This window comes from Trichosurus vulpecula, chromosome 2 (assembly GCF_011100635.1).
Source record: "Trichosurus vulpecula isolate mTriVul1 chromosome 2, mTriVul1.pri, whole genome shotgun sequence".
In the NCBI taxonomy this organism is placed as follows: Eukaryota; Metazoa; Chordata; class Mammalia; order Diprotodontia; family Phalangeridae; genus Trichosurus; species Trichosurus vulpecula.
In genome coordinates this window covers 179,719,779-179,745,434 of record NC_050574.1, presented here as the reverse complement: position 1 = coordinate 179,745,434, position 25,656 = coordinate 179,719,779, and the positions used below count along the sequence as shown (strand labels likewise).

General features: G+C 35.9%; 1 protein-coding gene across 2 annotated transcripts in view; it reads right to left on the bottom strand.

Moving 5' to 3' along the window:
• IFT88 (intraflagellar transport 88) overlaps positions 1 to 25,656 on the bottom strand; it is a 118,435-nt gene that overhangs the window by 42,177 nt on the left and 50,602 nt on the right. For both annotated transcript variants that reach the window (XM_036747391.1, XM_036747392.1), the window contains 6 exons: positions 17,040 to 17,148; positions 15,406 to 15,556; positions 14,705 to 14,820; positions 13,031 to 13,083; positions 5,071 to 5,136; positions 2,673 to 2,779 (listed from right to left, as the gene is read on the bottom strand). In XM_036747391.1, coding sequence (XP_036603286.1) covers positions 2,673 to 2,779; positions 5,071 to 5,136; positions 13,031 to 13,083; positions 14,705 to 14,820; positions 15,406 to 15,556; positions 17,040 to 17,148 — 602 coding nt within the window. The remainder of the gene's footprint in view (positions 1 to 2,672; positions 2,780 to 5,070; positions 5,137 to 13,030; positions 13,084 to 14,704; positions 14,821 to 15,405; positions 15,557 to 17,039; positions 17,149 to 25,656) is intronic.

Genomic DNA, 25,656 nt, shown 5'->3' with positions numbered 1-25,656 from the left:
AAGCAAATAAGAGGGCACTGGCAGCATTCATATTCCCCACATTAGCTATCCATCTGAGATCTAGTTGGTTCTAACATAAGCTTAAACAAACCCCACTGGAATATGCCTGAGGTATGCTTCTGGTTTTGCTTTCTCCTTTCAGTGGTATAGTGGTAACATTCACCAGATAGCTATCAATTTGTAGAGCTTTTGCTAAATGTGGGGGAATGACTGGGAGAGAGTGAACACCTTTCCAACCTTTGGAATGGTAACCTCAAATTTAGGACACATACATGAATCATCAATTTTAGAATATGATGGCTATGTGACTATGGGAAAGCCACTTGAAGCTCTCAGTGCTCTAGGCAACTCTCTAAAATAGTCACTTATAAAAAAGTTGCCAATATTTGCCAGTGAAGGGAGTCACCATACCTTAAGTTTCCCTCACCTACCTGTGAAATCACAAGTCTAAACCAAGAAAGGGTACTAAAACACATGTAATACTATAAACTATCCTGAGCACAATATAATCCTGTACATTTCACATGAGGCATTTAATACATTTCTGACTAAAAAAAAGATGACATAAAATCCAACTTTTAGGGCAAGTTAATTTGTTTTTCAAAGTGAATCTAAAGAATGGTTTACAGATTTTTTTCAGTTTTTATTCACAAAGAAGGTCTTTAATAATAATACAAGAGTAGATATGGGAAACCTAATTTAATCTAGTTTTTGACCTCCAGACCATGCTGTCTCCTGCTGTCTCTTCTTGGAACTTTTCTCAGTGTCTGGGATCTCCTTTTATAAAATTCAAGTGCCTCAGAGGCTTTCTTAACTGGAATATCGATCTTCAAGGCCCATTCTCTTCTCCCACTAGTAAGTTCCCACTGGGACCTCCATTTTGTAGAGTGGTCCAAGCCAGTCTTTATTCTTCTCCTGGCCCTCCTCCTTACCTCCCAACTTCAAAACCATGCCACCAAATTGGGGACCTTCATTCCCCTACCTTCTTTTGTGTGATGTCTTCCCCTATTAGAATATAAGCGCCTTGAGAGCTTCTTTTTGCTTGTGTTTGTATTCCCAGTGCTTAATACAGTGCCTGGCATAGAGTGAACATTTAATAAATGTTTGTTTTCTCTTTTCCTTCCTTCAGCCTAGCTAGAATATGTTAAGATAATGCTTAATATTTGGACCAGATTAGGAATCACCTAGGTCCTGCACGTAAGTTCCAAAAGAATTATGGAATATATAGTTTCATATTCTAAAATAATACTATAACTCAGGTCATAAAAAGAATAGCAAATACATAATTTATCAGTGTATCTGAGGTTGTTACAAGCTAAAAGAAAAATACATACTATATGAGGTACAGATCATATATGTTCTATTATTTCTACTGGATTTTGCACTTATTTCTCACTTTTGCACTTATGCCTCTGGCTCACAAAGTTTTATGCATTTGGGCCTCTTCTTATTCATGGCCATGGAGCAGGTAGGAAATATAATAGTAACCAGATAAAAATGTTCAAGAACTTCCTTGGAGTTTTCACGAGTTTGGAATTCACATCTCTTCTTGACAGACAAAATCAGAATGACAGCTTTTATTTACTGGTGCCTGGTTAATCTTTTCCAGCAGCTACCTACTAGGATTTCATTTGATATTTGATGTTTATAGGATTTGGGTAAAGTGCTCATAACCCTTTGGAAATTAGTGTACTTAAAAAGAATAGAATAATCAGGCATATTTAAAAATAAGACAATATAATCAAACCACCTTAAGTAAATACATAATTTAGAGTACTCCTTCCTCTCCAACTAAAAAGAATAAATCTTACAATTCTATGTTATTAAAATTAATCTCTATGACTACTTATTATAATTATCTAATCCCTAAAAATATAGAATGACAAAATATGCAATAAATTATATGAAAATTAAATATCATCTAAAATAGCATTTTCACTTCATATATAAATATACTTGCATCAAGCCTTTTTCATTCTTTTCAAGAAAGATCTATACAATAACCACATAAAATAACTTACAAGAATGCTCAGCTCTCTAGGTTTGTTAACCTTAAGAAAGTCTAGCAATATTTAGGTAAAGTCAAAATTAAGAATTTTGGTACTATTTAAGTCTACATATCTATATCTACTTATATATGTACATTATATATACATGTACACACATTCTTTTATACATACATACATACATATGTGCGTGTATCTTTATAAGTACTTTCATGCATATTAATAACATTTACAGATCTATGCTATGCTATATAATAGGTTAGAGGGAAAGAAGTATTAGTAATATATATACACAAGTCAGTAATTGTCCCTTACTCCCCATGAGCCATAAGTCTGTCCAATTAAGATTTTACTTTCTATATAGGTTCAATGTCTGATTTTTTGAGTAGAGTCTGCTAGTTATTTCACGAAGAAAATTATTTCTTTGTTTAAAACATAAGCTACCCATTTGAGGGTGTACTCACTCATTTAATTTACTCTTGAAGGAGTCACATTTATATCATAATTTTTGGTTACTCTTGCCTATTTTGCCAAGACAGAAAAATTATTTTAGCTTTGTTTTTGGCATGTATCTATCTAGATGCTTCCAAAATCCCCTCACCTAAGCTATAAGAGACTGACATTCTGAAAATTAACAGACATCAGTTTTTGTCCCACTTGAGATACCTGTTCCCTTATTTCCTTCATTTTTTCCAGTCTCTTGAGTTTTGTTGCATATTCTTGAACTTCTTTTAGTCCAATATCTGTGCAGAGGCGAACTAGGAAGCGTAGACCTAAATTGTGTTAAAAACATGTTTAGTTAAGCATTTTATTTAGAACATTTGAAAACATAAAGTATTAATGAGTAATATTTCTAACAAACAGTACTTTTTCCCTTTACAATGTAATTGCAACATATAGAAAGAGATATGGGGGCAGCTAGGTGGCACAATGAGCACCGGCCCTGGAGTCAGGACCTGAGTTCAAATCCGGCCTCAGACACTTGACAAATGTACTAGATGTGTGACGTTGGGCAAGTCACTTAACCCCAACTGCCTGCCAAAATATAAAAAACAAAACAAAACAAAACAAAAAAAAGAAAGAGATATGTAAGCCATTTATTCTAAGGGATACCAAGCAAGAGAATATGTATAGGTTAGTGCAACCCATCATTACTACCAGAAAAAAATGGCAAAAATGTATGTCCTTGAGAGTGGATTAGAAATCATTGCCTTTTATAGACAGGACATTTCAAACAGTTTTTCTAAGCATTCAAGTAAATAAGGAAAATGATAAATTTTGATTATTCCACTTCTGAAATTACAAAAAAGATCTTATGCCTATAAGATTTCAGCATAGTAAAAGATTCTCAGTACCAAAAACAACTTTGCCATTGTATCTTTGTGTTGGTAACCAAAAATGGGCTCCTTAGCACTTAGTCAACAAGTGCCCTTGAATAGTTTGGCTTTTTCCCCTGAACTACCTGAATGCTGTTTGTATGTTGGAATGGAGTAAGCTTGTCGGCCCCTTCACCTTGCTTCCCTTGCTTAAGCAGATTGAAAGAATCTGTGCTTTCCCGGTCAACCCCTTCACCTTGCTTAAGCAGATGGAAAAAACCTGTGCTTTCCCCGCGTACCTTACACCCCCGCAGAAGCCGGATGGTTAAAAACAGCTTTCATTGGAGCCGGAGGCTGCTACAGCTACAGCCACAGCTGAAGCTGAAGCAGGAGCTGCCGGTAGCAGAGCTGACCTACATGAGGATTGAGGAGTGCTGAACAAGGGCTTGAGGCCAGTGGGTAATCTTTTTACCATAGAGGGGAAGCTTGTATATGATTTTGCTTTATACCATCATGCTTCTCTGTGGCCTCCTGGTTACTCTTGTGAGGCGGACTTATTGGGCCTGGAAGATTTTGATCAAAATATCAAAATGGGGATGCTGGTTTGTGGGTTGGTTACTGTGGAGCCTAAATATATGCTTTGATTCTTCTGCCTCCTACTTTGAAGATTCCTTATATCTCGCGGTTCCAAACCTTTCAGACATATATATGATCCTCTTTGAAATTATAAATTCTGCCCTCCTAATACAATCTTCCAAAATTTCCTAATTAAAAATGTGATTATTAAAGAATCAAGAAAATCCTAAACCTGAAAAAAAGATTCAACTTTGTAAGAACTACATCAAAAAACTATTATAATTTTCTAGTTATACCTCTGTAGCGTTACATTTGTGAAGATTCAGTGAATAGTAACATTTTAATTATGGCATTATGTTAGATTAGAAGCAATATAAAATATCACACAATACCCAGATAATGGCATAGAATTATGATTCAAATGTATATTTTCATCAGATTTAAGCAGGTTATTTTCATCTTCTAGGTCAATATATCTCAATGTACTTTTCAAAAGCAAAACCAAATTAAAAATCTCTATAAACATACACAGTTCAAATACTATTTTAATTAAAGTTATTAAAATCTCATTTGATGTGAATACCAACAAAATTCTAAATATAAATTATTTTCAAAACTTTTAAAGGCTTCATAATAAAATTAAAAATATGTGGTGGGTATAGTAGTATATGTTTTTTAAACAAATAGAAATATGTTCAGTTTTAATAATTAATAATGCAATTAAGTTTCAACAATCACTACTAAACCTCCAGAAAATCCTGGACGTTGTTATATTTCTTATAAATTAAGTTGAGCAAAAACAAAACAAAGATTGTACTTAGGACTACAGATTTAGACAAAACCTTGAAATTTAACCCAATATGCCATAAAATGAATCATATTTGTTTACTGTATATGAAAATTAAGTAGTAAATTTTAATCTACATATTATTCAGTTACATAATAATGTGTATCTGTTTAGCCAATTTTTCTCAGCCCTATAAGCTCCCATATAATATATATCTACTCCAAATTAAAGTATGGGTATAAGCCAAATGGTATTCACACATGTGACTGCTATGTTTGATTTGTATACATATGATTTAGTACATATTTTAGCAAATGCAGTGCATGCAATAGAAGTGAAAATATGGAAACATATTTTGAAAGCTATGATATATAGTATCACTTACATTCAACATTTTCTGGAAATTTTCTGTGAATCTCCTTATAAGTATCTAAAGCTTTTTGGTAGTTTCCTATAAATGAACAAACATAGAAGTATTTAGTTTCAGACATGAGCCAGTCTTGTATGATCTTAATTCCAATGCAAGATATTGTAACTTCTAACAGTCTGATATGAAAGTTTCATATTTATTACAAACAAAATGCTAATTTTGAGTAAAAAAAATTTAGACAAGCAAATTTTGAAAAAAAAATTATACTTTAGTAATACTTTAATATTTCAGTGGCTCTGTACCCTCATGAATGTGAGGATTTCTAGCACCACTGAAGATCGAGATCCATTCATGCCTTCTCATTCTGGAAGATCCTTCTCCATGATCTCCCATGAATCCTCCACAAAGGACCCACTGAGGGTGTCGAAGGTCTTACTCTATGTGTCTTTTTTTTACACTTGGGGATACCAATACAGAGCTTGGGATGTTCATCTAATACCCCATGTGACTGGATTTCTTGGATGACATCGTACACTACTTCTTCAGAGCACACTGTCTTTGGAAACATGCTGTGGCCTACTTCAATTAATCAAAAAATAAACATTTATTAAGCTCACATTATGTGCTAAGTACTGCGTTAGGTGCTGTTGATACAAAGACAAAAATGAAATTATTTATGGCCCTCAAGAAGTTTACATTCTGTAGAAGGAGGAAACAAGTGCATATATGAGTATACATAAGTAAGTCCAGAGTAGTTTAAAGGGCAATCCACTGTGCTTCTCTACATGTCAATTCCTCAGAGACTGTGATATTCTCAGATGTGCAGCCATACACCAGCGCTGTTTTCATCCTCCCAGGCACAGGCTCCTCCTCCACAGTATCAGACATTTAAAGTAGGAAGGGACCTCGGAAGCCCTCTACTCCAACCCCCTCCTTTTATCAATAAGGAAACTAAAGTCCAGGGAGGTTAAATGCCCAAGATTACCAAGGTAGGAAGCATCGGAGTCAGTTTGAGACCTTGTCCTCTTACTCTACATTGGTGGTATCAAACTCAAATAGAAATGGATTCCTGAGGATGTATATTGACTTAGAAAGCCACACATTAACACCATCTATGCTGGATCATATTTTTTGTATTTGTGAAACATTTTCCAATTACATTTTAATCTGGGTCAGGCAAGTCTGAAGAATGAGTTTGATATTCTGGTGTAGAGCCTTTCCATGCTGCTCTTCTGGGTCCCGCTCCTTGTCCATCTTTAGAGACTGTTCCAAACGCATGTGTGCTAATGTACTAACAGATATTTCAACTGCATGACAGTGTGGACAAAAATAAGTTTTTATCCATTTTCTTCTTCCTTGAGGGATTGTTAAGCCAATCATGAATCTTAGTAAGCAGCTTCTATGACATTCTGAGGCTTGAGGAAATTAGCATATTCTTCTAGCTCTACCTCCTCTGGTCTGCTAAAACCCAGGCTGGCTTTTTAAGGATCCAGGGCATTTTGTACTTCACCAAGTTGATTATGTGAAAAATTGTTGACCGTGAAAAACTTGCATAGCAACAGGTTTGTAGTATTTTCATAGCTTTTGATTCCTAAAAGTATTCTTTTTTTCTTTTTTGTTCAGGCCAGTTTTGTGCAACCAGAAAGGAATCTGGAACTTGAAACCATAGAGCAAATGTCCAATACTATCAAAAAGTAACAAAAAGTAACTGTGAACTCATATATTTCCAGCTTTTCTTAGCTATTTTAATTGACAAAATTTTTCTCCACAGTAACTCAGTTTTTCCGCAAAGTCTCCATACCTGGAATTCTTTTCCTTCTCATCTTCACCTCCTGACTTCACTGGCTGCCTTCAAGACTCAGCTAAAATCCTACATCCTACAAGAAACTATCCCCCAAACCCCTCTCAGCTTGTGCCTTCCTTCTGTTGAGTAGGTCCATTTTACCCTGTATGTAACTTGTTTGTACACAGCTCTTTATGTGTTGTCCCTTCCATGAGACTGCAAGCTTCTTGAGAGCAGGATCCTTTTTTTCCCTTTCTTTGTATTCCCAGAACTTAACATACTGCCTGGCACATAGTAGGTGCTTAATAGGTGCTTGTTGGATGACTACACATGCACATCATTCTATCTCTCATGGCTATGGATTTGTTAGTTAATGAGCATTTATCAAAATATATTTGCACAGGCCAATGTCAAAGAAAAAATTTAGTGCTATACTGTGCTGTAGGTATAAGAATACCAGACAATTCTACCTAAATTAATTTACTTATTCAGTGCCATACCAATCAAACTACTAAAAATTATTTTTTTAGAGCTAGAAAAAAATAACAAAATACATCTGGAAGAACGAAAGGTCCAGATCATGGATTAATGAAAAGAAATGCAAGGGAAGGTGGCCTAGCTGTACCAAATCTTAAATTGTATTATAAAGCAGCAATCATCAAAACTACTTGGTAGTGGCTAAGAAACAGACTGGTGAATCACTGGAATAGGTTAAGTATACAGGACACAGTAGTCAATGACCACAGTAATCTACTGTGTGACAAACTCAAAGACTCCAGCTTCTGGGATAAGGACTCACTATTTAAGAAAAACTGCTGGAAAAACTGGAAAACACTATGGTAGAAACTAGGCATAGACCAACATGTTACACTGGATATCAAGATAAAGTCAAAATGGACATTCAATTTAGATATAAAAGCTGATACTAGGAGCAAGCTAGGAAAGCAAGGAATAGTTTACCTGTCAGATTTATGGAGAAGGGAATAATTTATGACCAAACAAGAGACAGAGAACATTATGAAATGTAAAATAGATGATTTTGATTACATTAAATTGAAAAGTTTTTGCACAAAGCCAATGCAACCAAGATTAGAAGGGAAGCAGAAAACTGGGAAACAATTTTTACAGCCAGTGTCTCTGATAAAGGCCTCATTTCTAAAATATATAGGGATCTGAGTCAAATTTATCAGAATACAAGTCATTCCCTAATTCATAAATGGTCAAAGGACATGAACAGGCTGTTTTCAGATGAAGAAATTAAAGCTTTCTAAAGTCATATGAAAAAATGCTCTAAATCACTATTGATTAGAGAAATGCAAATCAAAACAACTCTGAGGCACCACATTACACCTATCAGAATTGCTAACATGACAAAACAGGAAAACGATAAATGCTGGAGAAGATATGGGAAAATTAGAACACTAATGAATTGTTGGTAGAGTTGTGAACTGATCCAACCATTCTGGAGAGCAATTTGGAACTATGCCCAAAGGGCTATAAAATTGTGCATACCCTTTGATCTAGCAATGCCGCTTCTAGGTCTGTATCCCAAAGAGATCATAAAAATGGGAAAAGAAATCATATGTACAAAAATACTTATAGACTGGAGCCATGATGGCAGCTGGAAAGCAGGGACTTGCATAAGCTCCCACTCAGGTCCCTCTAAAAACCTCTAAAAAATGGCTCTGAACAAATTCTAGAGCTGCAGAACCCACAAAACAGCAGAGGGAAGCAGGGATCCAGCCCAGGACAGCCTGGATGGTCGCTGGATGAGGTCATCACCCACAGAGCTGGGGGGCGGAGCCCAGTGTGGGAGGTGGCAGGACCAACCAGACCAGGAGCTGGGCAGAACGGGGCCTAGCACCCTGAATCAGTGAGCTGTGGCAGTTACCAGACTTCTCAACCCACAAACACCAAAGACAACAGAGAAGGTTAGTGGGACAAGCTGCGGGGGACAGAGTGGGAGGAGTTTGCGGTTCGGCCACCACCCCGGGGGACAGCGGGGGTGGTGCAGCAGCTACAGAATTACAGCTGCAGTTGCTTTGGGCCCCAGGCCCACCTGGTGGGAGGAATTAAGTGGTGGATCAGAGCAGGAGTGCACAGCCTGCTAAAGATTTGTGTCAGGTCCGGGTTGGCGGTTCTTGGAGAAGGAGAAGTGCTGGTGTGGCAGAGATGGTTGTATAGAAATAGCTCTGAAAACAACAGTGCATCCCCTCAAGCTTGGAACAAAGTACTCTACTCTATAAGCAGTCATACCCTGACAAAAAACTCAAGGGTCAAATAAGTTGGCTGGGAACATGGCCAGGCAGCAAAAATTGACTCAGATTCAGACTCAGACTTTGGAATCTTTCTTTGGTGACAAAGAAGACCAAAATATAAGAAAACAACACCTTAAAAAAATAGACTAACTCAAATGGCAAAAGAGCTCCAAAAAGCCAATGAGGAAAAGAATGCCTTGAAAGGCAGAATTAGCCAAATGGAAAAGGAGGTCCAAAAGACCACTGAAGAAAATACTACCTTAAAAATGAGATTGGAGCAAGTGGAAGCTAGTGACTTTATGAGAAATCAAGATATTACAAAACAGAACCAAAGGAATGAAAAAGTGGAAGACAATGTGAAATATCTCATTGGAAAAACCACTCACCTGGAAAATAGATCCAGGGGAGATAAATTAAAGATTATTGGACTACCTGAAAGCCATGATCAAAAAAAAGAGTCTAGATATCATCTTTCAAGGAATTGTCATTGAGAACTGCCCTGAGATTCTAGAGCCAGAGGGTAAAATAGAAATTGAAAGAATCCACAGATCACCTCTTGAAAAAGATCCCAAAAAGAAAACTCCTAGAAATATTGTCACCAAATTCTAGAGCTCCCAGGTCAAGGAGAAAATACTGCAAGCATCCAAAAAGAAACAATTTGAGTATTGTAGAAAAACAATCAGAATAACACAGGATCTAGCAGCTTCTACATTAAGGGATCGAAGGACTTGGAATACGATATTCCAGAGGTCAATGGAGCTAGGATTAAAACCAAGAATCACCTACCCAGCAAAACTGAGTATCATGCTCCAAGGCCAAATTTGAACTTTCAATAAAATAGAGGACTTTCAAGCTTTCTCAGTGAAAAGACCAGAGCTGAATAGAAAATTTGACTTTCAAACACAAGAATCAAGGGAAGCATGAAAAAGTAAACAAGAAAGAGAAATCATAAGAGACTTACTAAAGTTGAACTGTTTTGTTTACATTCCTACATGGAAAGATGATGTGTATGATTCATGAGACCTCAGTATTAGAGTAGCTGAAAGGAATATGCATATATACATATATACATATATATATATATATATATATGTGTGTGTGTGTGTATATATATATGTGTGTGTGTGTGTATGTATCTATATATACATGTGTGTGTGTATGTAGGTATGTATGTATGTGTGTGTATACACACACACACACACACACACAGAGGGCACAGGGTGAGTTGAGTATGAAGGGATGATATCTAAAAAAAAAAATAAAATTAAGTGATAAGAGAGGAATATATTGAGAGAGGGAGAAAGGGAGAGATAGAATGGGGTAAAGTATCTCGCATAAAAGTGGCAAGAAAAAGCGGCTCTGTAGGAAGGGAAGAGGGGGCAGGTGAGGAGGAATGAGTAAATCTTGCTCTCAACAGATTTGACCTGAGGAGGGAATAACATACACACTCAATTGGGCATCTTACCCCACAGGAAAGGAGGAGCAAGAAGATAAAAAAGCGGGGACAATAGAAGGGAGGGCAGATGCGGGGAGGAGGTAATAATAAACAAACACTTCTGAAAAGGGACAGGGTCAAGGGAGAAAATTCAATAAAGGGGGATAGGTTAGGAAGGAGCAAAACATAGTTAGTCTTTCACAACATGAGTACTGTGGAAGGGTTTTACATAACAATACACATGTGGCCTATGTTGAATTGCTTGCCTTCTTAGGGACAGTGGGTGGGAAGGGAAGAGGGGAGAGAATTTGGAACTCAAAGTTTTAAAAACAGACGTTCAAAAACAAACAAAAAAAAGGTTTTTGTATGCAACTAGGAAATAAGGGCAATGGGGCGTAGAAATTTATCTTGCCCTACAAGAGAAGAAGGGAAAGGGGGATGGGACGGGAGTGGGGTGACAGAAAGGAGGGCTGACTGGGGAATGGGGCAACCAGAATATATGCCATCTTGGAGTAGAGCGGAGGGTGAAATGGGGAGAAAATTCGTAATTCAAACTCTTGTGAAAATCAATGCTGAAAATTAAATATATTAAATAAATTAAATAAAAAATTAAAAAAAATACTTATAGTAGCAATTTTTGTGGTGGCAAAGAATTGGAAATTGAGGGGATAGCCATCAATTGAAGAATGGCTGAACAAGTTGTGGTATATGAATGTAATGGATTACTATTGTGCTACTGCAGGCAGACTTCAGAAAAACCTGGAAAGATTTATATAAACTGATGCTGAGTGAAGTGAGCAGAACCAGGAAAACATTGTACAAAGTAACAGCAACATTGTGTGATGACTAACTTTGATAGACTTAGCTCTTCTCAGCAATGCAACGATCTAAGACAACTCCAAAAGACTAGTGATGGAAAATGCTATTCACATCCAGAGAAAGAACTTTGGAGTCTGAATGAAGAACGAAGCACACTATTTGCTCTCCCTTTTGTTATTTTGTTTGGTTTCTTCTTTCTCATGGTTCCTCCCATTGGTTCTAATTCTTCTTTGCAACATGACTAATAATGTGAAAGTATGTTTAATATGAATATGTAGAGCCTATATCAGATTGCATGCCACCTTGGGGAGTGGGAGGCGAGTGAGAAAATTTAAAACTCAAAATCTTACAGAAGAGAATGTTGAAAATGAAAAATAAATAAACTAACTTTAAAAAAATAATAAAAAAGAATATCAGAACTAATTTTTATCAATTAATGATTATTCTAATCTAAGCATTTTTCAGCTTAGTGAAAAATGTCCAAATTGTCTTTTTGTGCTGTCCACCATCTCTGCAACACAAGTGATTTTGAAGTTCTAGTTCATAGATTCTTGAACAAGGAATATTTCACAGTCAAGACTCAGCAAGGGTCCAAAGCTTAGTTAAGAGTTCAGGTACCAATCTGCTTCGTCAAACTGAACAATAGTCACTTAACTCTCAGTGCACCTTTGGAGAATCATTTTCTCAAAATCCATTCAATCCCTCTTTGACTCCTTTCGAGGAAGTCCCTTTCCAATCAATCAATCAATAAACATTTGTTAAGTGCCTTACAATGTGCCAGGCACTATGCTAAGCTTTCCAAATGGTAGGGATCTCTTTGTCTGATCATTAACCTAATCGGTCAAGGTAAATCAATCAAGGCCCTGACTGGTCAGGTCACCATCCTAATTACTGTACTTCAAAAGTGAGGATTACTTCCTAGTAATCCTCCTCAGAGAGAGGAGAATAAGAACTTGTTTTGGAATTGATAGTTAAAGACTGGTAAGATTTTTCTTTCAGATTAGTCCCAAGGTATTAGATTAGATTAGGGTAATTTTAAAAGACTTTCTACATATTTTGAAAAGCATGATGGAGAAGGAGGGCTTTGTTGCTTCTACACCTGAACTGCTTTCATTCTTCACCTCCACAGCTCTTAAAATCCCTAACTCTCAGAATCCCTAACTCTCTTTAAAGGTCAGTTTAAGTGCCACCTCCTTCATAGAACCTTCATATCCTATCTATTCACCTAGAAATCACCTAGAAATTGGACCTCAGAAATCACTTTATAGTTACCTTGTACAAATATTTTATTTACCTATCTGTATAAATGTTGTTTACCTCCCTCCCCAGTAGAATGTAAGCTCATTGAGGAGAAGGACAGTTTCATTTTTGTTTTTGTATCTCTAGCATTTAGCGAAGTGCTTGGCACACAACAAGCACTTAATTAATTCTTGTTGAATTTAACTGAATTGAAATGAATGGGTCATTTACAACATATGATTATGTGTTGATCTATAGTACTTTAAAATTGAATAGGAATTTGTGGACTATACATTTTTATTTATGTGAGCTATTATGTATTTATAGTCCCCTACTTATGTCTAATTTAGACAAAACAAGTGTAAATTAAATACATTTTTAAAAGTGTATCCTGATTTTTTTAAATGAGCAAAGGTAGGGTTTTTTTTTTTAACTACTTACCACTTCTTCTATAGCAACTAGCTACCATTAGCTGCCATTTCACTTGGGTAGGCCTGTAAGGGAATAAAATATCGTTTGATTGGTATTAAAACAAATTAAAAATAATCTGTGAAATCCATGGATAAGTCTATCCATGAACCATTTATTATATGATATTTTCTAAAGCTCCAGATTGCTTCTAGTATAAAACAGAAAATCCTCAGCCTGGCATTTAAAGTTAATCATTCAACTAAGAAGCATTTATTAAGTGCTTGCTATGTTCTGGACACTGTGCTAAATGTTAGAGATTCGAAAACAAACACAAAACAGTCCCTGGAAGGAAGGAGTGAGAGAAAAGGAAGGACCAAATTTTCTAGTAATTTTGGCCGAGAAAGGGAGAAATAGTCATCACCATTAGTGATACTGAATAGGAATACTGAATGTATACTAAACATATATAAATATATATATATATATACTGATTATATGTACACATGTGTACATATATATATAATATGTGTGTATATATATGTTGTGTTGGTTTTTTAGTCATTTTTCAGTCATGTCCAACTATTTATAACCCCTTTTGGGGTTTTCTTGGCAAAGATACTGGAGTGGTTTGCCATTTCCTTCTCCAGCTCACTTTACAGATGAGGAAACTGAGGCAAACAAGGTTAAGTGACTTGCTCAGGGGCACATAGCTAGGAAGTGTCTGAGGCTAGATTTGAACTCAGAAATAGGAGTCTCCCTAGCTCCAGGCCTGACACTTGGTCTACTGCACCACCTTAGCTGCATATGTATGTGTGTAGGTATATATAGATATATTTATATGCTTTTTCCTTTCCTTCTTTGGTCCTCAGTGTTACCCTTCTTCCTGATTCACCTAATCTTATTAGAATATCATCAGCTTCTCATCTTCACTCATACAGACCAGGGCTCTCCAAACAATCCGTTGACATATCTATGTCATGTGATAACAGTAGGTACTCCAATTTAGTGCAGGAACCTTTCCTATGTAAATTAAAGACTTTCTTATCCAATTCCCCCACTTTATTACAGCTTTTGGGTTAACTTTTCATTGCTACAACCCATGAATAAAAAAGAACAATCTGCCCATATTCTCATTAATGTTCACATTCATGAATTATAATTATGCCATAATTGTAATTACTATGATAATAGCTAGCATTTATATGCGTTATCTCACTTGGTCCTCTCAACAATGTTGGAAGGTGAGGTCTGCTAGATAGATAGGTCTGTAGTCAGGAAGATCTGAATTAAAATCTCAGTCAGTCAGTCAGCAAGCATTTATTAAGCACTTACCATGTGTCAGGCACTGTGCTAAGCACTAGGGATACAAAGAAAGGTAAAGAACAATGCTTCGGTACATATTTGTTGATTAATTGGTGTGAATAAGGAAACTGCTAAAGGATAAAGCCTGAAAAGCTTTTGGTTTAATAATCCTTTTAGAAAGTTCTATCACGAGATGTTAAGTTTTTAATTAATGAATATTTTACATTTTTTCCACCACAATGGTAACTAAGTAAAATGAGACATAGTGAGAAAACAAAATGGAAACTTTATCCAAAGCTATAAATGTTTTAATACCTGACACATAATTTATAATGTCTCCTACATATTATTTAAAGGGGTAAATATCTCAACACAAGACATAAAATAACAATCGTTACTTACTGAATGAGAGAAGCTCTTTCAAAGTACTTAATGGCTTTTTCACAAAACTGGGTGTCAATGTAATAGGCTCCAAGCCACTCAATGACCTCGATGTTAGAAGGGAAATACCGATACGACTGACAAAATACGAAAGGTGAAAAGAACATAATTTTGATGATAAACAACATATTTCTTTTAGTTCTCGAATATCTTACTCATTTAAGTTACTAATTCTCCAGATGCCAGAAATCTGTAACACATGAATGAAAGCAGTGTATTTATATACTAACTCATATACCACATTCTGCAAGTTTGGGAATTGCAAAACTAATTTTTAAAAGAGTTAATTGAAGTGAAACTGTCATATTTTCAATTATATATGTCATTTTAATGCAATGAGTTGCACTGTTACAAAAGACCATACAACCCAAATCCAAATATTACTTTTAATGAAATGTAAAGAACAGTGAGTGATAAGCAAGATGGAAAACTTAGAATCATGTTTTAAGACAAAAATGAATTTGTCCTGTAAATTGTACTTTCTTCTCATTAAAATCTGTCTGTTAGCAGAACTTTTCCCAAAATTCTAATGTATCAAAAATCAAGTTACTTTTAAAATATACTTTAAACTTCCTAAATTTACTAATCATGCCTTCTTTATAACTTTATTCCTATAAATTCTATAAAATACTTTAAAAGACCAGTAAAAATGGGGTATGTACCTCATAGTAATACTGAAAAGCTTGGGACTTATCGCCTTCATTATCATATAGTTCTCCTAGTTTAGATAAGGCACGAGAATCAGTTGGAACCACACTGATCAACTGCATCAACCACTCAATAGACTGGTTAGGATCTTCCATTATTTCATATCTTCAGTAACTTTAGTTAAGGGCAATAAATGCTTGGTAATTCATAGTCCTAAATTCAATTAATGAACATACTATAACAGCGACATTTCACAAAAAAATTATTTTTAAAAATCTGTAGTAGTATATTATTTAAACTCCCTTCCTTCACAAAGCCTTTCCCTGAATAGTCCCCTTCAATCAATAAATTGCTTTTACTTCCTTTAGCGTATAAACTGAGCATTCTTACCATAATCTCACCTATGTTTTTTCCCATTTAGCTCTTCAAGTGGGTTAGAGACCATGTCTTTTAATTCTTTTGTATCTCCCCTGTGTCTATTAAAGTACATTACATAAAATGGGTACTTAATATATGTTCCTTTTTGAATTTCATTTTTATACAATATGTCTACACAAAACTAAAATATGAGAAAGTGGTGCCCTGCACTTCCAATGATCACAGATTTTTTATTATATGCCAAATTTAGAATAACAGAGAAAGAGAGCTTTAAAAAATCCTAAATGGTATCTTGAATTTCTTAACAGGTAATTAGAGTAATTATGAACTGACCACTGAGGATGTACAAATTATACAAACAATAAAAGAAAACAAAACTATTAGAAAAGGATATGGAAAAGGGAAAACAAGAATCATACATTTGAAACAGATTTTTTTGGACAAAGTCAAGCATAAAATGTAGCAAGACTGGTCATTTTTATTGGTACCTCATGACTGTACATATCCTATTTTTATATCTAAATATTTACACAAAAGTTACGGCACCATATATTTGCGTAAACTTATATGAACCCTGTAATCTTGTATAAGTTTATTGTCATTGCCTTTTTAATTAAGGAGGCAAATTTAAATGCTATTCCAAATAGCTTTAAAGGATTAAGATCAAATGCAGTTTTTCCCAACCATGTGAAAAAAATTCTTAAGAAAGCTAAGGGTTATGGACAAAATTCACATGAGAACAGGGACTGTAATGTTTTTGTTTGTATCTGTCAGGGTGACTAGCACAGTGCATTGCACATAGTTGGTATTCAATAGATATTTGATGAAATATTGAATAAATTAATTTTCAAGGTATTTCATATGCCCTCATCTTTTGAGAAAAAAATTAAAGAAAAACTTTAACATTTAACTACCAGGGAATATTTTAATCAGTTATCATAATAGCTTAAAATATGCTGCCCAAATTCAATCCTTACAATAACATAGTAATAGCTAGCATTTATATAGCACTAAATAAGTTATTATTTGAGTTACTAAATAATATCACAGAGACCACGAAGAGTAATTGAGGTTTCCAAAAGTGTCTTATTTACTTCTAGGGAACTGGTTATATCTAAAAAAAGGATCTACCCTACTATTTTTAAACCTGTCTTTAAAATTACAAATACCTTGTACATTATAACTCTCACTCACTTCATCATAGCATCAACTCAGTTAAACTAAGCCCTTCTGAATTAAGCATCTCCCTTAATTTTCTTACATAAGATACACATTTGCTATTTGGTAAAGAACTTGAGCGCTGTTCCGTAGAATCGCATGAAGTTTCAGGAAGCAATCCAAAGCCTCATCTAGGCGGTTCAGCTTCTTATATGTTAAGCCTAAAAATAAAAAAGAGCATGAAATTAAATAATATCAACAGTAATTAGCTTGTTCAAAAGAGATAACCTTCAAATACATACATACATACACACAAGTTTAAATCCAGCCTCAGACACTTACTAGCTGTATGATCCTGAGCAAGTCACTTAACCCTGTTTGCCTCAGTTTCCTCATCTGCAAAATGAGCTGGAGAAGGAAATGGCAAACCACTCCAGTATCTCTGCCAAGAAAACCCCAAAAGGGGTTACAAATAGTCGGACATGACTGAAAAATGACTAAACAACTAACACACACATATACATACACACATTACATATACGTACACATGTATGTACATATAATCAGTATATATATATTCAGTATATATATATATATTCAGTATTCTAATAGTGATGACTATTTATGTATATAAGGTACAGCTGACAAAAGAGACATATGATGGTTTCTTTCTCTGTGAGCAAAGTTGAAAATTGGTCTTTATGTACTTATATGCCTGCAGCTATAATATGTAGATCTTTTAAGATTTGTGGTCACCCCCACCCTTTTGTTCAATTACATCACTCTGAATGGTTTGTGTTCCAGGTTGAAATATCAATATTGCTGTTTCCCAGCAGTTCCACAGCTATCCTATATTAAAGTTTTATATTCTAAATATCCACCGAAGAACCTGTAAAAGGGTTCTTTTGCTTATTCTATTTCAGTTTTCTCCTTGAGATGATGATGCAAAAGCTAGGTGAGTAGTCTCTTTTTACCTAATTTTGGTACAAGTTCACCAAAGCTGAGCTAAAATGTAATGAAAATCGTTTCAATGCTGATAGACTGTCTAGGACATACTGGTGATCTTATTGCCTAATATCTAGTAAGACTTTAGGCTGACACTGAATGAACTCCTCAAGAAACTAGATATGAAATCTGCAGTATCACAATGTCTTAGAGTCTAACATTAACAACAAGAAATACTCCAAGCCTAAGGAACCTATTAACTTACCATGTGACCTTCAAAAAATCCTTGAGCCTCCAAAATGGTCTCTCTGACTCAAGATTCTCCTTTCTCCAATCTATTGTCGACATAGCTGCTAAAGTAATCTTCCTAAAATGCAGATCTAGTCAGGCTATCCCTTGGTCATTAAACTCCAGAGACTCCCTCTTGCATCTACAACTGAACATGTATTTCCCTGACTCTTCACAGTCTAAGTCTAGCCTATCTTTCCAGGCTTACTTCAAATTATTCCCCTTCAGATTCTTTGCATTCCAGTCAAACTGACCTACTTATGGTTCCCTACATACAACACTTTATCTCCCATCTATCTGCCTTTTGTACAGTTTATCTCCCATCCCTGAAACATACTCTCTGATCTGAGAAACCCTTGAATCTTAGAATTCAAGGCTCAGTTCAAGTGTCATTTTCTACATAAGGCTTATTCTAATTTTCCCAGATGCTAGTGTCTTCTTTTACCTTCCTCCAAAAATGACTTTTTACTTACTTCGTATATGTTTTGCATTTATTTATTTATGTAAATCTTGTTTCCTTTCTAGAGAATGTAAACCCCTTGAGGGCAAGTACCATTTCCTTTTGTCTTTGTCTGCCAAAAGCTTGCCACAGAGTAGCTACTAATAAATTCTTGTTGAATGAATTGAATAAAATCATGGAAATCTAGAATTTCATGGGATCTCAGAGGCTGTCCAAATCCTAACCTGAAATGCAATCTATTCCCTTCTACAATATGTCCAAAATCAAACTCTTCATCTTCCCTTTTCAAATTTTTTATTTCTGTCAATGGCATGTTTGTGACATCAGAGGCTTTTAGTCCACATGGGTTTAAGTTGCCTCTTTGTGACGATTTTAGGTCATGTGGGTGAGTCACATGTGTGACTCACCCTTGACCCTGAAAAAGATATAAAACCAGGGGTTGGCTTTCTCTTTTTTGGAACTCTGACCCACAGCAGTGGTGGCGAGCGTGACTCTGGGCCAACCCTTGTTATAAGCTCCTGGGCTGAACTTAGATGTTGGTAACTATGAATTGTATTTAGCCTATCTGTCGATATTTGTAATTTGTTTGTATTTGCTCTGAAGTTCAGGGTGCTGGCTTCTTCCCCGAACTAAGTGAATGGTATTTGTATGCTGAATTAAGGTAAGCTTGTTAACCCCTTAAAGTTGTTTTCCTTAGTAAAGCAGATCAAAAGAACCTGGGCTTTTGTAGCATTCTGTGAGCTGGTTGTTGTTGATTTTACACCCCCCGCAGCAGCTGCTAGCTGAATTGTTGAAACAAGGATTCAGATTCTCTGGTCCATGGTTCTTTAGGGCCATAAATTTTCTACCTGATATTAAAAATACTCAATAATGTCTCCCTCTTTCTATACAACTTGATTTATACTTTTCTTCAATGTGATTTTCTACGTTAGCTTAGCTAAGCTCACTACCTTTCAAAAACAGGCCTTACTAGTTCTTAAATTTCGACCTTTGGTCCCTGCCTGAAATGGATTCTCCATTCTTCTCTGCCTATTCATTCTGGCCCTTGTCAGGCTCAATTTTTTCCATACAACCTTCCTGAAGTATTTCAGCCTATACTAATCTCCTGTTCCTAAGCTCTCATAACAAATTATTAACTATATGACACATATTTATCTCTTTGGGTTATATTATTGTAGTATGTTTAAAGGTGAAAACTTAGGGGTTCACAGATCATAGATCTAGAGCTAGAAGGGACCTCCAAAACTTGATTTAAAACGTTTGAACAGAAGTCATGTGGAAAAGAGATCATACTCTGTTCTGCTTGGCCCTTGAAGGAAGAATTAGAGAAGCAATAGGTAGAAGATGGCAAAATGGCAAGTTTATGCCTTAACATAAAAAGTAACTTCCTAACCATTAGAGGTATACGAAAGAGAAATGGGGTCTACTAGTGAGTTCCCTTTTACTTGTAGTTTTTTTTTTAACTTAAAAAGAATTTGTTATTAAAAAAGAAAACAAAACAAAACTCGGATAAAAAAAGAAAACCCTTCTAACAATTTTGCAGTCATGCAAAATAAATTCCCATGTTGTCCATGCCCTAAAATTGTGTGTCTTGTTCTACATATTTAGTCCTATTAGGAAGTAAGCAGCATTATTCATCATTGGTTCTCTGTAATTATGACTGGTCAGTGCGTGGGTCAGAGTTCTTAGGTTTTTCTAAATGGTTTGTTTTCACACTATTACTAATATATATGTTATAACCATTTTCTCTGGATTTTGCTCACTTCACTAAATATCAATTCACACAAGCCTTCCCAGAGATCTCTGGAACTATCCATTTTGTCATTTCTTATAGCAAAATAGCATACCCTTTGATGCAGCAACACTACAATTAGGCCTATACCCCAAAAAGATTTTTAAAAAGAGAGAAAAAAAGGACCCCTATATACAAAAGTCTTTATTAGCAGTTCTTTTTCTGATGGCAAAAACAGAAACTAAAGGGATACCTATTAAAGAGGAATTGGCTGAATAAAGTAGGGTTACTAGCAGCTTGGGATGACTGACTACTTGGAGGGAATAACTACAAAGAGAATTCTTGTCAGGTTAAATCAGACTAAATGGCCTCTGGAATCCTTTCCAACTCTGAGATTCCATGACTGTAAAACTTTCTGAAAGAAGGGATTATAATGTATGCATCTTCCTAAAGATTCTTTAATTAAATAAATATTTATTCAGCAATTGAAGCATTTATATTGAGTCCTGGGACAAATCCTAAGTGAGATAAAATTTTGACCCTGTCCTCATAAAGCTTACAGTCTGAGTGGGGAATATGCCACCTGCAAAAATAACTCTAATATAAATAATAATAATATATGAATAAGATCAAGAAAGCCTTATTACAATATTAAATACATAGTCACTTAATAAATACTTGGTAAGACACAGGTTGTGACCAGTGTTGTGGCATGTTAGGTCCTAGAAGAGCCCAGAAACACCACTGATAAAACTCTAAAAGTGATAAGGATAAAGAAGTAGTAATCATAAAGAAACAAAAAAAAAGGAAACAGCTATTAGATTTTTGATACACAAGAAGACTGCCAGAATCTTATTGAAGTTCTAAGTAAAGAAAAGCCAGGGTGGGTGGAAGGCACGATAAACAAATAGCTAAGACTATATAGTAGGAGACAAACACAGACCAGGGCGCAGGTAGATCAGTACCCAGGTACATCATGGCCAAACCACAGTGGGAGAATGGTCTAGAGTAGCACTGGTGGTCTTAGAGGAGGCCTACTATTAGTGAAGTTAGCAATGTTTAGTTGAAGCCTGGGGCAGCTAGGCATGGATAGAGTGCTAGGTCTGAAGTCAAGATGACTCATCTTCATGAACTTACATCTGACTTCAGACACGTACTAGCTGTGTGAGCCTAGGCAAGTCACTTAAACCTGTCTGCCTCAGTTCCTCATCTGTAAAATGGGATGGAAAGAGAAGTGGCAAATTATTCCAGTATCTTTGCCAAGAAAACCCCAAATGGGGTCACAAAGAGTTGGACACAACTGAAACAAATGAACAACAATTGAAGCCTGTCAGGCTCATGGCAAGGAATAGTACAAACTCCCTAACTCCAGGTATGGGTCTGGGTAAGGGAGGATACAGAGAAGAAGCCAAAGCAAAAACTTAAATGAAGCTATCAGGAGACTTAACTAAAACCTAAAAATTCCTTCAAAGGGTAGATCTACTGCATCAATGACTAAGCGGGGTCTGATTACACTACCTAAAAGTATTGGGCAATAGGGAGACAGAAACTGAAGCTGGATATATAAGTAAATAGAGAGAAGCATGGGAGGGAAACCCAGAAGAGTGTATTTCCACAAGTCTAAGTAGAGCCTCAAGGGGAAAAAAACCCCCAGCCTAGCCCTAAGAATTGTTAGAGTATCTCAAAGAAATAAAGCAAGAGATGAAAAATACAACAGCAAATTAAATCAGAGCATAGGATGACAGAGTGGGAAGGAGAATTAATAGCTAAGAACAAAAAGTGCTAAACTTTGCCCAAGAAATGGACTCACTGAGAACCAGAACAGTCAAACAGAAAGAAATAACTCCAAAACCCAACAAGAAGCAATAAAACAAAAATGGGGGAAAAAGAAGAAAAAAAATAAGGTATGTACTATTAAAAATAAGTGTGGTGGCTAGCAGGGTGGGATTTTTTGCTGTTTTTTTCTTTTGGAGTGCACTAAGCACTAAGGCAATCAAGTGCCTTTGATTGGGACTTGCCTTTGTTTCATTCAAAAGTCTTTGATTGAATCAAGAGTCTTTGACGACCTGCTTAAAGTCACAAGAAAACCTAAGTACATGAGTTTGAGTCACATGGTTGTGACACCCTCTGACCCTGAAGAAGTGCATATATACTCTGAGGTTAGCATTTTGCTTTGGGGCTCACTCATTGGAAGAGCAGTCCTGTGATTTGGCTAGCTGAGACTCTGGATAGCTGTTAAGGAGCAACCCCCCCTCCCTGCCTCCCCTGCTCCCTTTTGGAAACCCAAATATTTTGGTGCTTCTCTTTCTGGTAATTATGTATATATTGCTATGGACAGATAGAAGCCTTGTCTGCTGATTTGTGTTATTTGCTCTGTTTATAAAATTTCTGCTTGTAATTTCTGTTTGTGTTTTCTCTGAAGTACAGGGTGCTGAGTTTTTCCCCTAAACTAAGTGAATGATATATGTATGTTTAATTAAAGTGGGAATGTAAACCCCTTAAAGTTGCTTTCCTTAGAAAAGTAAATCAAAGAACCTGTGCTAGCAGCCCTCCTGTGTGCTGGTGGTTATCGGCCCTATACCTCCACAGTAGCTGTAAGCAGCATTGTTGCTACAATAAGTAACACAGAAAACAGGTCAAGGAGATATAATCTAAGAATCACTGAACTACCCAAAAAGCATGACTCTTATGATTTCTTTAAATCTGGTATCTAGACCTTTCTTTCCTTCTTTTCTTTTATTTACTTTCTTTCCTTCCTTCCTTTATTTCTGTCATGAAAGCTAGTCTATAAGTCTATAATGGCTGCTTACAGTATTTTTTTCTTTGACCTTGGAGGTTCTGGATTTTTGCTGCACTATTCCTGAGAGTTTAATTTTGGGTTTTTTTTTCAGGAGGTGATCAGTGGATTCTATTTTCACTTTGCCCTCTGGTTCTAATAGGTCAAAGAAAGAGTTCAAGTACCAAGGAACCACAGTCAGACATACATGGAGCTTGCCAGATATTGCTATAAAGGAAAGGAGATCCTGGAATTTGATATTCCAGAAGGCATAAGGTAAAGGCCTACAACTAAGAACAACTTAACCCTGCAAAACTAAGTATAATCCTATGGGGGTGGGGAGGGAGGAGGAAATGGACCTTTAAGAGAATGGAAGATTTTCAATCATTCCTTAGGAAAAGACCAGAGCTATGCAGAAACTTTGAAAGAGGAGTCAAAAGAAACCTAGAAAGATAAATACATTTGAACATTTGGAAGAGGCCATACAATGATAAAGTGCTTATATTCTAATTGGGAAAGAAGAAACAAATATCTGTTCAGAACACTAATGCCTTTATGGGCCATAGAAAGAGTTAAGACAAGCAGAGGGCCTAGAGATAGTTTTGTTCTGTTTCTTCAGCCTTAAGAGGAGTGAGAGGGCACATACTAGGGTAGAAAGGTATTGGAAGGAGAAGTAACATACTATTTCACATAACAGGGGAGAATGGGCATTATGTGAACTGGAAAAAAGGAGGGTTAAATACATTAACACACACATATTTGAAAACATAAAGAGTTTGGTGCAGAAATATATTAAACTCAGCAGGGAAATAGGCAGGGACTAGGTGAGAGAAGAGGCAGGTTTAATAAGAAGGTTAGGATGGCTGAGAAACAAAAGAAACATCAAAATTCAGAGGATAGAGTATATAGAAGAGATTAAAAGAAAAGGAAAGCTAAAAACCTGTGATTGCGGGCAGTACGAGAAGGAGAAAAGATATTGCTGGATGGAAACAGACTGCTTCAATTATATATTACTAGAGTTAAATTCCTTGCTTAGAAAGAGGGAATGAGGACAAAGACAGGAAAAAATACATGAGGATGGAGGAAAATACACAATTAACAATCATAACTGTTAATATAAATGAGTTGAATTCACCTATAAAATGGAAGAGGATAGCAGGATTAGAAAGAGGAATCTGATAATACATTGTTTACAAGAAACGCACCTGAAACATAAAGAGTCACAGAGAGTTAAAATAAGGGACTGAAAAAAATCTATTATGCTTGAAAAGGCCAACAATCATTATTTCAGGGTAACAGTAAAAGTAAAAATGATAAAAAGAAATACACAGGGAAATTACCTTTTACTCAAGAGGACCATAGATAACCAATAACCAATCAATATCAATATTTAGTTTATATGTATTGAATGCCACAACATCTAAATACTTAAAAGTTGGTCAAAATACAGTTAAAATATATAATAAAACTATAATAGTGGACAACTTCAATGTGCCCTTTTCAAAGGCAAAATCATTTAAGGGGAAGGCTCAGGGCAACTAGTTCATAATTTCCCACCTGGCTGCTCTCCTGGACCTCATCATTATCTCCAGAAACTCATCTTCCTGCAATATCAAGATCATATCAACTCTGAAACTCACATCTTCTCAACAGTCCTGCTCTTGGGGCCCCTCCCTCCTCCTGATTGGAGAGGGGAGAGAGTGGACCTAGAGCTCTTCACAGATCTTCCATCTAAAGAAGAGGCCAGGGCAACTATCTCATTATTTCCTACCTTCTTCCCCCAACCACTTCCCCCATCCTGGTTTTTCAATTTTTTTTATATGTTATCTTGCTCCATTAGAGATTGTGAGCTCCTTGAGGGCAGGCACTGATTTTACTTTTCTTTGTATCTTCAGCATTTAGCACAATGCCTGGTACATAGTATGGCACTCAATAAATGTTTATTGACTGACTTTCACCAACTATATGCCAATGAAACTGATAAGGGGTTGGCAAATTATGGCCTACAGACCAAATCCAGTCTACCAACTATTATATGATATTTGAGTTAAGAATGGTTTTTCGACTCTGTGGTACCACCTCACACCTATCAGATTGGCTAACATGACAGAAAATGAAAATGATAAATGTTGGAGAAGATGTGGAGAAAATGAACCATTTTGGAGAACCATTCTGGAGAACAATTTGGAACTATGCCCAAAGGGCAACCAAACTGTCCATACCCTTTGATCCAGCAATACCACTACTAGGTCTGTATCCCCTACAGATCACAGAAAATGGAAAAGGACCCACATGTACAAAAGTATTTATAGCAGCTCTTTTTATGGTGGTAAAGAATTGGAAATTGAGGGAATGCCCATCAATTGGGAAAATGGTGAACAAGTTGTTGTATATGACTGTAATGGAATACTATTGTGCTTATAAGAAATGATAAGCAAGCAAATTTCAGATAATCCTGGAAAGACTTACACGAACTTATGCTGAGTGAAGTGAGCAGAACCAGGAAAACATTGTACACAGCAATAGCA